Genomic DNA, 12248 nt, shown 5'->3' on the forward strand with positions numbered 1-12248 from the left:
AATGGGTGCTGGACAACAAAAACAGTATATATACATAATTTCTTGCATTTCTGGGGCATTCTGTTAGAATTCGTTTTATGCACAGGCAATACTTTCCAAGTTGTGTTACTGCTATGACATTTTATAAAAGAAATCATACATTCAAGGGGACAATTCATTTTTATTTTTCTCACCTCGGAATTGCCATCCTTTAGACTCCCAACTTCTTCCTCCTCCATGATGTCTGCAAGAAGCTCAGCCACTAATTCTCTTAGAGGGCTGTTTTCGGTGACACTAGACACAAATGGGTGCTTAGGGGAAAAAAAAAACATGCATTTTTTTTTGTTTACTGCTGTTTTTTTGTGAATTTATAACCAGAATCAGTAGGCATTCTTCATTAGAACTAACCTCAAGAAGCTCAGTAGCTGAGGATCGATCCCGAGGGTTCCTCTGTAAACATTTGTGGAGAAAACTCAAAAAATCTGGTGACCTAGTTAGAGTTAAAATATACTCTCAGTACACAAACCATGATAAATTAGCATATGGACATAGGCTAAGGACACTAAACCTCCAACCTATTGGTCTCAGGGACATTTAAATGTTAGCTGATGTGTAAAGCAATCTGTTGGCTTTCCCACATTCATCCAATGCAAATCTGTACCAGTGTTGCCAACCCCCCGGAGTGAAATTTACTGGCAGAACGCCAACATTTACAAACGGCACAATTTTTTTACTGGCACTGCAAAAATGTACATAAAATGGCCGTTTTCAGTGCTAAACCGTGCAAATATCAATACTTAAACTATAAACATGTAGATAGTGCTATTAGCAATGTGTTTAAGTTAAACAAAAGTCAAAAACCATATTTCTCCATTTACATGAAGGTCAGATTAATATAACCCAGCCAGCACAGAGTTCCCCCATATATCAGAGTGTGCAGGATCCCCCCTTACAGTGAAACTCTGACATAAAGAGGAATGCTGCAGATCTTGATTTAAGGGGGAACTCTGATGTAAGCGGGTGCTCTGGTGACCAGAAACCACCTTATATCAGAGTCCACTGCATTCCCCTTTACATCAGAGTTCCCACTTACATCAGGGTCTGCAGCATTGCCCTTTACATCAGAGTTCCCTTTTACATCAGGGTCCGCAGAGTTCCCCCTTGCACTGTAAGGGGAGAATCCTGCAGACTCTGATGTAGAGAGGAATATCAGGAACTCTGATGTGGGGGGGGGGAGGGGGGACTGTGGTAACAAGAGACCACCTTCCACAGATTAATTACACTAAGGAAAGGGGGGGGATTCCCTGCTATAAGGGGGAAACATTTATATTAGTTCCCCCTTACATTATTGTATTCACCCAGCCCTTAGATCAGTGACCCTCCCTTAGACTGGCCTGGTGGCGCTGTCACTTACCTGAGGGTGGTCAAAAGCTGCGGACATGATACGGGAGGTGGTAAGATGCTGCGGACATCATACAGGAGGTGGTTGGAGGCTGCGGACATGATACCGGGGGTGATCAGAGACTGCGGACATACTACAGGAGGTGGTCAGAGGATGCGGACATGGTACAGGAGGTGGTCAGAGGCTGCAGACACCCCCATTTCCCCCCTAACAGTAGTGTTCTAATCTGCCCCCTTCACCCTATACATCAGTGTCTACCTCTGCCACCCTTTACATCAACCTCCCACAGCAGAGTCCTCCTCTGCCCACCTTCATATACCCTCTACAGCACTGTCCTCTGCCCCCTTCAGTCCCCACAGCACTGTCATTCCCTGTCCCCTTTTGCTCCCACAGCACTGTCCTTCCCTGTCCCCTTCAACCCCCACAACACTGTCCTTCCCTGTCCCCTTCAGCCCCCACAGCACTGTCCTTCCCTGTCCCCTTCAGCCCCCACAGCACTGTCTTTCTCTGTCCCCTTCAGCCCCCACAGCACTGTCTTTCTCTGCTCCCTTCAGCCCCCACAGCACTGTCTTTCTCTGCCCCCTTCAGCCCCCACAGCACTGTCCTTCTCTGCCCCTTCAGCCCCCCACAGCAATGTCCTTCTCTGCTCCCTTCAGCCCCCACAGCAATGTCCTTCTCTGCCCACCTCAGCCCACACAGCACTTTCCTTCTCTGCCCCCTGCCTTCAGCCCCCACAGCACTGTCCTTCTCTGCCCCCTTCAGCCCCCACTGCAATGTCCTTCTCTGCCCCCTTCAGCCCACACAGCACTGTCCTTCTCTGCCCCCTGCCTTCAGCCCCCACTGCACTATTCTTCTCTGCCCCAACTTCAGCCCCCACAGCACTTGTCCTTCTCTGCCCCCACAGCACTGTCCTTCTCTGCCCCCTGCCTTTAGCCCCCCACAGCACTGTTCTTTTCTGCCCCCACAGCACTGTCCTTTTCTGCCCCCACTTGAGCCCCCACAGCACTGTCCTTCTCTGCCCTCTGCCTTTAGCCCCCACAGCACCATCCTTCTCTGCCCCCTGCATTTAGCCCCCACAGCACTTAGCACTGTCCTTCTCTGCCCCCTGCCTTCAGCCCCCACTGTACTGTTCTTCTCTGCCCCTTTAGCCCCCACAGCATTGTCCTTCTCTGCCCCCTTTAGCCCCCCACAGCACTGTCCTTCTCTGTCTCCTTTAGCCCCCCACAGCACTGTCCTTCTCTGCCCCCTTCAGCACCCCACAGCACTGTCCTTCTCTGCCCCCACAGCACTGTCCTTCTCTGCCCCTTTTTGCCCCCACAGCACTGTCCTTCTCTGCCCCCTTTAGCCCCCACAGCACTGTCCTTCTTTGCCCCCTTTAGCCGCCCACAGCACTGTCCTACTCTGTCCCTTCAGTGCCACAGCAATGTCCTTTTCTGCCCCCACTTCAGCCCCCCACAGCACTGTCTTTCTCTGCCCCCTGCCTTTAGCCCCCCACAGCACTGTCCTTCTCTGCCCCCTCTTCAGCCCCCACAGCACTGTCCTTCTCTGCCCCCTTCAGCCCCCACAACACTGTCTTCCTCTGCCCCCTTTAGCCCCCCACAGCACTGTCCTCTGCCCCCTTCAGCCCCCACAGCACTGTCCTACTCTGTCCCTTCAGCCCCACAGCACTGTCCTTTTCTGCCCCCACTTCAGCCCCCCACAGCACTGTCCTTCTCTGCCCCCTGCCTTTAGCCCCCCACAGCACTGTCCTTCTCTGCCCCCACTTCAGCCCCCACAGCCCTGTCCTTCTCTGCCCCCACTTCAGCCCCCACAGCACTGTCCTTCTCTGCCCCCTGCCTCTAGCCCCCACAGGACTGAGCACTGTCCTTCTCTGCCCCCAGTTCTCACGAGTGTCCTCCTCTTCTCTATCCGCGATGCCAGCGAGACAGTATCACTGTTTTTTAAAAAAATGGCGCCAACCATCGCCAGTTCGTCACTGCACATGTGCCCACCCAGCCGGAAATAGGCAAGCTTTCCCGAGCCCGACAGGCTTCGGAACGGCGCATGTGCAGTTGCGCGACGGCCATTCTGCCATCTTTTTCACGGGCACCGCTGCCCGAAACGGGCATTTACGGGCAGCCCGAAAATGGGCTAAAATTTACGGGCTGCCTGTAAATTTACGGGCGGTTGGCAACACTGATCTGTACTGTGAGAAATTTGGAGGGTGACATTCTTCTAAGAATACTAGTTCCTGGCTTTAAATATTTCTGTGTCACTTAGGTAAAACAGGCATGCACAATCTTTTTATATACTTGTTCCTGGCCATTGATTCGGAAATTACTAAAAACACTGAATGAGCATCACAACCGGGGCAGCCGAGAGGCAGGGAAAGGCAGCTGCTTTATTCTCCTACAACAATTTTTTTTAGACTTGAGGTTGGGTTACTTTTACTGATCAAAGCAGTAGATATCTCAATGAAAGTGAGGCCAAAGCTGTTAACCTTCTGTGTTTTTGACTGCTGTGTTGCTTTGAGGTCTTGAAAAGGGCCCCTCTCAGTATGCATCTGAGTCTTTTTGATTGGGCTGTGCGCTCTGTTAGATAATAGAAGGTTGTAGGCAGGTGCCTACAAGGGGTTAATGTTTTTCTGCTGTTCTGAGTTAAGTCCTGCAGCTACTGTATCTGTCTTAAAGCAGCTCTTCAGTCATTATTTCATCTTTCCATCTATTAAATCCTCTGCCCTTGTTGTTTTAACTTTGGATAGTAAAACATTTTTTCTCTTTTGGTCATTGACAGACACAGCTCCTGATTCTTCTTAACCATTGGGTTATACTGCCCCCTACAGGAGTAGGACATTAGGCAGGAAAAAGCTTGATTACACCTATGGGCAGTCCCAGGGGGTATACACCCACACTCAGCTATAGGCACTCTGCCTAGTCAGGAGTAAGGACCTAGTTCCTTGCTGGGATCGTTGGTCCCGGCAATGTTTTTACTTTTAAATGGATTTTTTTTCTATCTTTGTTATTTTGTTCCTGTGAGAATCTAGTATCAACTGCCAGACTGGGCGACAGACTGGATAATCTAGGTCCAGAGGTTCCCCCCAGTCTGGCCAGCGAGCACGCGCAGGCCTCAGCTCTGCACTAGGTTGGTCGCGACATAGCCCCACTGGATGGGGGCTGGCCTGTGAGTTAAATGTCTCGCTAAGGGCGCATACGACCTAGGCATTGGGTTCCTCCTGGACGACAGCCACCCACATTCCGATGGAGTGGTGGTCTGTCAGGAGCAGTGCCCACCCTGCTCCTGGTTTGGTGAGTAGCTGTCCCCCCTACCCCTGGAGGGTTTTGGGGTGGACATCGGCCCCTCCTTGCAATGGTGGGACCCCCAAGTTACTCTCCCTCCTCCCCCTCCATCCCTCTAAAAATTTGGTGGTCACTGTGGGTGTTCAGGCCCCCACCCTCCCTGGGTGAGGTTATGAGCTGACTTTTGCCACGTGCTTCTAAGGGGGGCTTGTTTGGAGTTGCTGCTGAGTGGGTTTTTTCCTGGTGCACAACGGGGGTTGAGCAGGGTTCCCCTGCTACCCTGGGGGTTGGTGACTAGGGCAGGGATGTGCTCTGGGCTCCCTGCTGAAATTGTTGGGCTGGGGGCAGGGCCGGCCTTTGGGGTGTGAGAGCTGTGCGGCCGCACAGGGCGCTATGGGCAACAGGGGCGCCGTGCGGCCATCACAGCTCGCAGAAGATCAGGCCGCACAGCGGAGGTAAGCGGTGACCGCGGCCTGGACAGGGTTAACACATGCCATGGCCGCTGCTTACCTCCCACTGTGCGGCTGTGCCTTGGCCTCCTACTGCTGCAGTCTGAGCTGTGTATCACACACAGCTTAGCCTCCGATCCACGCTGACAGATCCCTCCTCCCTGCAGGGACGCCAGAGGAGAGATCGTCAGCTCCTCCTCCTCCAGCATCTTCTCCCCCCCCCCCAGCCCCTTCTCCTCCCCCATCTGCCCCGCCCACACTCCCCGGGGATGTGTGGGCGGGAAGTTTAAAGAAAAAAAAAGCTGCAGACAGCGTGAGGTAAGTAAGGTCTCTCTCCTTCAAAAAATGTAAGGGGGTCTCTGATGTGAGGGGGGCTTTGTGTGGGGGGTCTGTGATGTAAGGGGGTCTCTCTGATGTAGGGGGCTCTGTGTGTGCGGGGGCTCTGATGTAAGGGGGCATTTTGAGGGGGTCTGTGATGTAAGGGGGGCTCTGTGTGTGGGGGGCTCTGATATAAGGGGGCTTTGTGTGGGGGGTCTGTGATGTAAGGGGGCTCTCTGATGTAAGGGGGTCTCTGATGTGGGGGTCTCTGATGTAAGGGGGGCCTTGTGTGGGGGGTCTCTGATGTAAGGGGGACTTTGTGTGGGGGGTCTCTGTAAGGGGGGCTTTGTGTGTGTGTAGGGGGTCTGATGTTCTCAGGGGCTTTGTGTGGGGGGGTCTCTGATGTAAGGGGGGATTTGTGTGGGGGGTCTCTGATGTAAGGGGGCTCTGTGTGTGGGGTCTCTGATGTGAGGGGGGCTTTGTGTGGGGGGTCTCTGATGTGAGGGGGCCTTTGTGTGGGGGGTCTCTGATGTGAGGGGGGCTTTGTGTGGGGGGTTTCTGATGTGAGGGGGGCTTTGTGTGGGGGGTCTCTGATGTGAGGGGGGCTTTGTGTGTGGGGGCTCTGTGTGGGGGAGTCTCTGCTGTGAGGGGGGCTGTGTGTGGGGGGGGGTCTCTGATGTAAGTGGGGGCTCTGTGTGGGGGGCTTTGTGTGGGGGTCTCTGATGTAAGGGGTCTCTGATGTAAGGGGGTCTCTGATGTGGGAGGTCTGTGATGTGGGGGGTCTCTTATGTGAGGGGGGCTCTGTGTGGGGAGTCTCTGATGTGAGGGGGGCTTTGTGTGGGGGTCTCTGATGTGAGGGGGGCTCTGTGTGGGGGTCTCTGACGAGGGGGGCTTTGTTTGGGGGGTCTCTGATGTGAGGGGGGCTCTGTGTGAGGGGGTTTCTGATGTGAGGGGGGCTTTGTGTGGGGGTATCTGATGTGAGGGGGGTTCTGTGTGGGGGGTCTCTGATGTAAGGGGGCTCTGTGTGGGGGGGTCTCTGATGTAAGGGGGGCTATGTGGGGGGGCTCTCTGATGTAGGGGGGCTCTAAATTAAGGGGGGCTTTGTCTGGGGGTCTCTGATGTAAGGGGGGCTCTGTGTGGGGGGTCTCTGATGTAAGGGGGCTAAGTTATTAGTGATCATAAAAAAGAAAAATCAAATAAAGTTGAAAAAAGGTGCAAAAAAATGCGTGCACGGGGGGAGGGGGGCACCACAGGATTAGCTCGTACAGGGCGCCTGAACACCTAAGGCAGGTCCTGGCTGGGGGAGCAGATGGTTTGGCATCTGCTGGTCCGTGCCTCACGTGTCCGGATCCGGCCCCAAATTTAGGCCGCGGATTTGCAGCCTACTGGTCAGGAGTTATGTGGGGTGGCCCCAGTGAGGGCGGCTGAAGCCGCTATCCTCCGTTTGGGCATCCGCTGCCCCTGGGTGGTCAGCTCTGCTGGGCATCCACAAAAATCTAGGTTGCGGCTTGATGCCTACTAGGTCATGCGGCCGAGTGGGCCTCCATTGGGGGGGGCAGACGCAGTGAGCCTGGCTGGGATGAGTGCAATTGCGGCTGGGCCTCCACACAAATTGAGGCTGCAGCCTACTAGGCAATGCCGCCAGCTTGGAGGTGGCGCTGTGGGAGCAGTTTAATGTTTGATGGCAACCATGCCACCATTATTGTGGAGGGCACCTACCCCTTTTGTTTTTCCAGGTGACCTTAGTATACGATAGTGCCCACCTCCCTCCCCTGCCTCATCTGTCCATCAGATCCTGAATCTGTTTTGGCCGCCGCGGGCACGAGTCACCCTACTGGCTCTGCGTCCATGCACCCTGAGTGCTCAGACAGCGAGGATATTTCCTCTGCTCCTCTAGCCGTGCATGAAAAGGCACAGGTAGATACACTGGTGGATGCACTGATTGTGTCAGAGTGAAAAATTTTAAAGATGGAGATGCTGCGGTGGAGGCGCCGGTCCCATTTGGCACCACAGGTCCTCCACTATGGCAGGGGTGTTCCCCTTTCCCGCCTACTTTGACAGCATTGTCACATAACACTGGGGTTGTCCAAAACGCACCCTATGTGTTTTGCTATGCGGTATCCTTATAAGGATTCCCTGCTTAAAAAGTGGACAGTCCCACCTTTTGTGGACTGGTCGGTCTCCAAGGTAAATAAAGCTACCTTACTTCCGGTTGAGGAGTCCTTGGTCTTTAAAGATCCGTTGTTAGGAGTGCCGTGGCTCTGACCCGCCATATGTTTCACTATGGCTGGTTCGGCTTAGGCCAGTACTTACTATTGCTGTCGCAAACTGACGAGTGGGCTAAATTTTTACGCCGGGACCTGGGGGGGGGGGGGAAACGGCTTCCCCCTGCCTTTGCGGAGCTGGCAAATCAGTTGATCCAGGGGCTACAGTTTATCTGTGATGCCTCTATGGATGCGAGTCCTTCGATTTTAGGCTTTCTGTATCAGCAGTGGTCCTTCGGCATCTTATCTAGCTGATAATGCTGATCTGCACACCAGACTTCTAAGAAGGCCTTATCTGATCTCCCCTTTGTGGGGGATCGCCTGTTTAGAGCTTCCATGGATGACAGTCATCCCTCCGGACTTGCATGCGGGTGCTGGGCCTGATGGTGTCTACCTTCGTGGCGCTTCTGTTTGCACAGTTCCACACAAGATCTCTGCAAAACGAGATTCTGGTGAAATGGGACAAGAATCCACAGTCTCTAGAGGTGGCTTAGTTCTCTGGCACTTCGACAGGGGAAATCCTTCTCCCTCTTTACTGGGCAGTTGTTACCATTAATGCCAGCCTGTCCGAGTGGGGAGGCATCCTCGGCACAGCTTGTGGTCAAGGACAATTCGTTATCAGAGGTGTCCGGTACGAATTCAATCAGATAATGCCACAGCCGTGGCCTATGTCAATCAACATGGGGGCACAAGAAGTGTCCTGATGGATCGGGAAGTAGTCAGCATTCTAAGGTGGGCAGAACGATCGTTCCAGCCCTCTCTGCAGTACACAGTCCATGGAAGGTACAAAGGTTTGTGGGATGGTCTCGGGATCCTCTGGCTGACGCCGCAGACACATTAGTGGCTTCTTGGTGTCAGTATCGTCTGATTTATGTCTTTCCCACTCTCCAACTTCTGCCAAGACTCATGTGCAGGATATAGGCAGCAAGGGATTCTGGTCTTTCTAGTGGCTCCAGACTGGCCTCGCCACTCATGGTACGCCGATCTGGTATGGCCTGTGGCTGATGCTCCTTGGAGACTTCCTCTCAGGGAAGATCTGCTGTCCCAAGGGTCAATCTTCCATCCTGCCTTATAGTCACTGGTTTTAACAGCTTGCCAGGTGCTGAAGGATAGAGGTTTGTCTGAATCAGTGATTCTTATACTGTTAAAGGTTATAAAATCTACCTCTAGAAAGGTACTTGGACGACGTACGTTGCGTGGTGTGAGTCTTTTGAGGTTCTCCCTTGCTCCTTTTTGGTGGCTCGGATCTTGGCTTTCCTCCAAGGGGGGGGGGGGGGGATTGAGCAGTGCCTGGCCTTCAGTACATCAAGGGCCAGGTTTTGGCCTTGGCGCTTTTCTTTCCTTGGTGCGTATTTTTATCCAGGGAGCTTGAAACTTGGTTCCTCCAGTGTGGTCTCCATTACCGCCGTGAGTCCTCAAATTGGTGTTGTCAGTTATCCAGGAATCTCCCTTTGAAAATATTGGGAGGTTCCCCTGCTTACGTTGTTCCAGAAGGTGGCCTTTTTGGTGGCTATTACTTCTGCGTGCATGGTGTCGGAGCTGGCGGCGTTGTCTTGTCTTTCACCTTACCTGTTGGTTTACAGAGCTAAGATGGTTCTTCGTCCCTATTCGTTGTTCCTTTCAAAGGTCGTTTCTGATTTCCTTTTGAATGAAGACATTGTGTTGCCTTCCCTATGTCCCAGGCCTAAACATCCTAAGGAAATTGCTCTGCATTCCCTGGATGTGGTTCGGACAATTAGGGTGTACCTGGCAGCTACGGAGTCTTTTAGGGAGGCAATTTGTTTGTACTCACGATTGGACCTCGAAAAGGGTTGGTCACTTCTGCTGAGACCATTTCCAGATGGATCAGACAGACAGTGATTCAGGCCTATTCAATTAGGGGTCAGATTCCTCCTTTCCCTGTTAAGGCTGTGGGGTTGATTAGCTCAGTGGTAGGCGTGGATGACCCCTTGGGGGGGTTCGTTACACAGGGAGACAGCCGAGAAGTGGTTGCAAACAACACTTTGGTTTATTCATGCAATTTTCTTCAAACAAGTGCATGCAGCAAAAACATCCAAAATAAAATAAAACACAAAATAAATCCTTGCCACTGTGGGCGGCTACCTTCTCACATACTGGAACCTACCTACGGAGTCTGTCTCCAACTTACTGTTGGGCAAACTTTGTTGATCCTACAGCAGACACTCAATAGTCCATGTTTTTTTCTTCACACAACAAATGTCCATTGATCATGTCCCTTTTCCTCTTCACACAGAACACAGTGCATTTATTTCTTTCCACATAGAAATAGTCCAAGACCTCACCTTGAGTAGTCTTCAGTCTTAATTAATTTCCCCTTCACACAGGAAATGTCCATTGGTTTCTTTTCACATAGAAACGGATCCAAGACCTCACCTTGAGTAGTCTTCACACTTGTTACCCTCCTCAGCTTCACATCGCTTCAGGAGGTCTTCCCCATGCTCACACAGCTTTCAGGGGGCACACATCTGACTGTCCTCCTCTCCCAGCCCACACGGCGACAGGAGGCAGCAATCAATAGGACTTCCTTTGGACAAATTATAGAGACCTTAACTTCCTCATTCCGAACAGCTGAAGGCCTTTCAACTTCCTTAAGCCGTCCTGGCTACCTTTTCAACCGACACCCTATAGTAATTGGTGAACTTTCTACACCAGGTGGAAATGTATCTCCTGTCTGTGACTACATCCACAGATTTACCTGACTTCCTGTCACATACCCCCCCCCCCCTCTTGTTTCAACCCTAGGGTTGGGACACAGATTTCCAGACACGCATGTGTCAGGCACTTCTCTTGACTCTCACTGATAAGCCTCCTAGTATCCTCAAGCTTCCGGATGAAACTGTTTCTGTCATCTTCATTGACAGATTTCTCATAAATGTCACACAGTTTGTCTCTCATCTCATATACACATTCCTCTTGTCTTGCATACAAGTTTGTCCTATCCGCCATGGAGGACCGTGATCCATAGGCAACTCAATTTTGCTAGTCTTAATGTCTTCAACATTCTTGAGCCGCCTCTCTCTGCAATCAATAAATGTTTTCCACAAAACTTTGAGAACCTCTGCTTCACTTAGCTTTGTTCCAAGTAGGGACTCTTGACGTCCCTCTGTGACTTGAGTTGCCTCTCCATACAGCTGTACACAATCATTGACTCTTTGTTGTAAAAGGGAATGACCTTCTTTCTTGAGCTTAGCTTGCTCTAAGATGCTGTGCAGAGGGCCTTCCATTTGCGACAACAGGCGGTCACACATTTCTTCAAAGTGACCCCTGTTCCTTTTTCCAGAGACATCATCAACTTTCCTTCCACCAACACATGGGTCAAAGGCAACAACACAGTCTATTACAGGTTTCTTCAATGCACTTTCTGCTGAACTATTTGACCGCTCAAGGTCACCTGGTTCCTTTTCTTTATCTGAACTCCACATGGAATGTATCTCAAGATCACGATCAAACTTCTGCCACCTGTCTTTCACCAGTTCCATTTTGGAAATATTCCCTGAAAGGCACTTGAAATTCATTTGCTTCACGTTTTCACAAACAGCCTTAGTTTTCTCCACTAGGTGGTGTTTGCTTTTTTCTCCCAGCTTTATATCACATGCTTTAGTTTTCTCTGCTTTAGTTTTCTCCACTAGGTTTTCAGCCTGAAATGAGAAATCATCACATTTCTTACACAGCTCCTTTGTTTGCTGAAGCTCTAATGATACATTTTCCAATGCTTGAAGTTTTTGAAGGAACTGTTTATTCCAGAGGGGTGATTCAAGCAACATGTCATCAAATTTCTGATGCTCACTCAGGACAGACCCCAAAAACACTGATCCTTTTATAAACTGCATCAGGCACACTATCCCCTCTTTGGGACAGATCCTCTTCAAGTTCTTCCAACTGAATCTTCATTTCTTCTACTTGCTGTTCTAAGGCTCGCTTAGACCTTTCCAGCTCCTGAGCGCCTTTCACAACATCATCCTTGGAGCTGACCAAATCTTCCATCTCTGTACACAGCTGTTTGTCAACTCTCTCTAGTTCAACCCCACACTCTAGAGCTTCCTCCAAGGAGCAAGCCAAGAACAGGGCTTTGCTCTCTTTATCACGCACCTCCGCTTCTGCATATTTTGCAGACACAGTCTTCTCCTCACCAAGCATCTGATCAAACTTCTTTTTCACATTTTCAACATTTTCTAATGAACCAACGCTTTCTTCCATGCGTTTTTTCATATCCGCTATCTGAGCTTGCAGTGTTGCGACTTGCTCTGATAGGTTTTTCTTTGCTTCCTCCTCCTCTTTTAATTGTTCCAGGAAGCCATTTTTCTCATCTTCCATTTGTTTGAGCTTTGTGCTAAAACTCAGCCTTTGACACCTCTCTTTCTGTAAGAGTTCCTGCGTGTCTTGCAGCTGCGATTCCAAGATAGAAAAATCTCCCGCAATATCTCTAGATTTGCTGTCTGCTTGAGAAAGCTGATTTGTGACATTATCCAACTCTACCTGCAGTCGGTTTGCCTTCTCTGACAGCTTAGCACACAATCGGTCACCTTCTGACACCTTGACT

At 51.0% G+C, this 12248-nt stretch overlaps 2 protein-coding genes across 2 annotated transcripts in view; one reads left to right on the top strand and one right to left on the bottom strand.

Moving 5' to 3' along the window:
* The window catches only part of NCAPH (non-SMC condensin I complex subunit H), a 207752-nt gene that overhangs the window by 100818 nt on the left and 94686 nt on the right, over nucleotides 1-12248 (top strand). The window lies entirely within an intron of this gene.
* Nucleotides 1-12248, bottom strand: part of LOC309554161 (uncharacterized protein) — a 128652-nt gene that overhangs the window by 40429 nt on the left and 75975 nt on the right. The window contains exons 7-8 of the mRNA XM_082255768.1: nucleotides 388-469; nucleotides 174-290 (exon numbers count right to left, since the gene is read on the bottom strand). Coding sequence (XP_082111894.1) covers nucleotides 174-290; nucleotides 388-469 — 199 coding nt within the window. The remainder of the gene's footprint in view (nucleotides 1-173; nucleotides 291-387; nucleotides 470-12248) is intronic.

Source organism: Pelophylax lessonae (assembly GCF_965119305.1).
Source record: "Pelophylax lessonae genome assembly, chromosome: 4".
NCBI classification, from domain to species: Eukaryota; Metazoa; Chordata; class Amphibia; order Anura; family Ranidae; genus Pelophylax; species Pelophylax lessonae.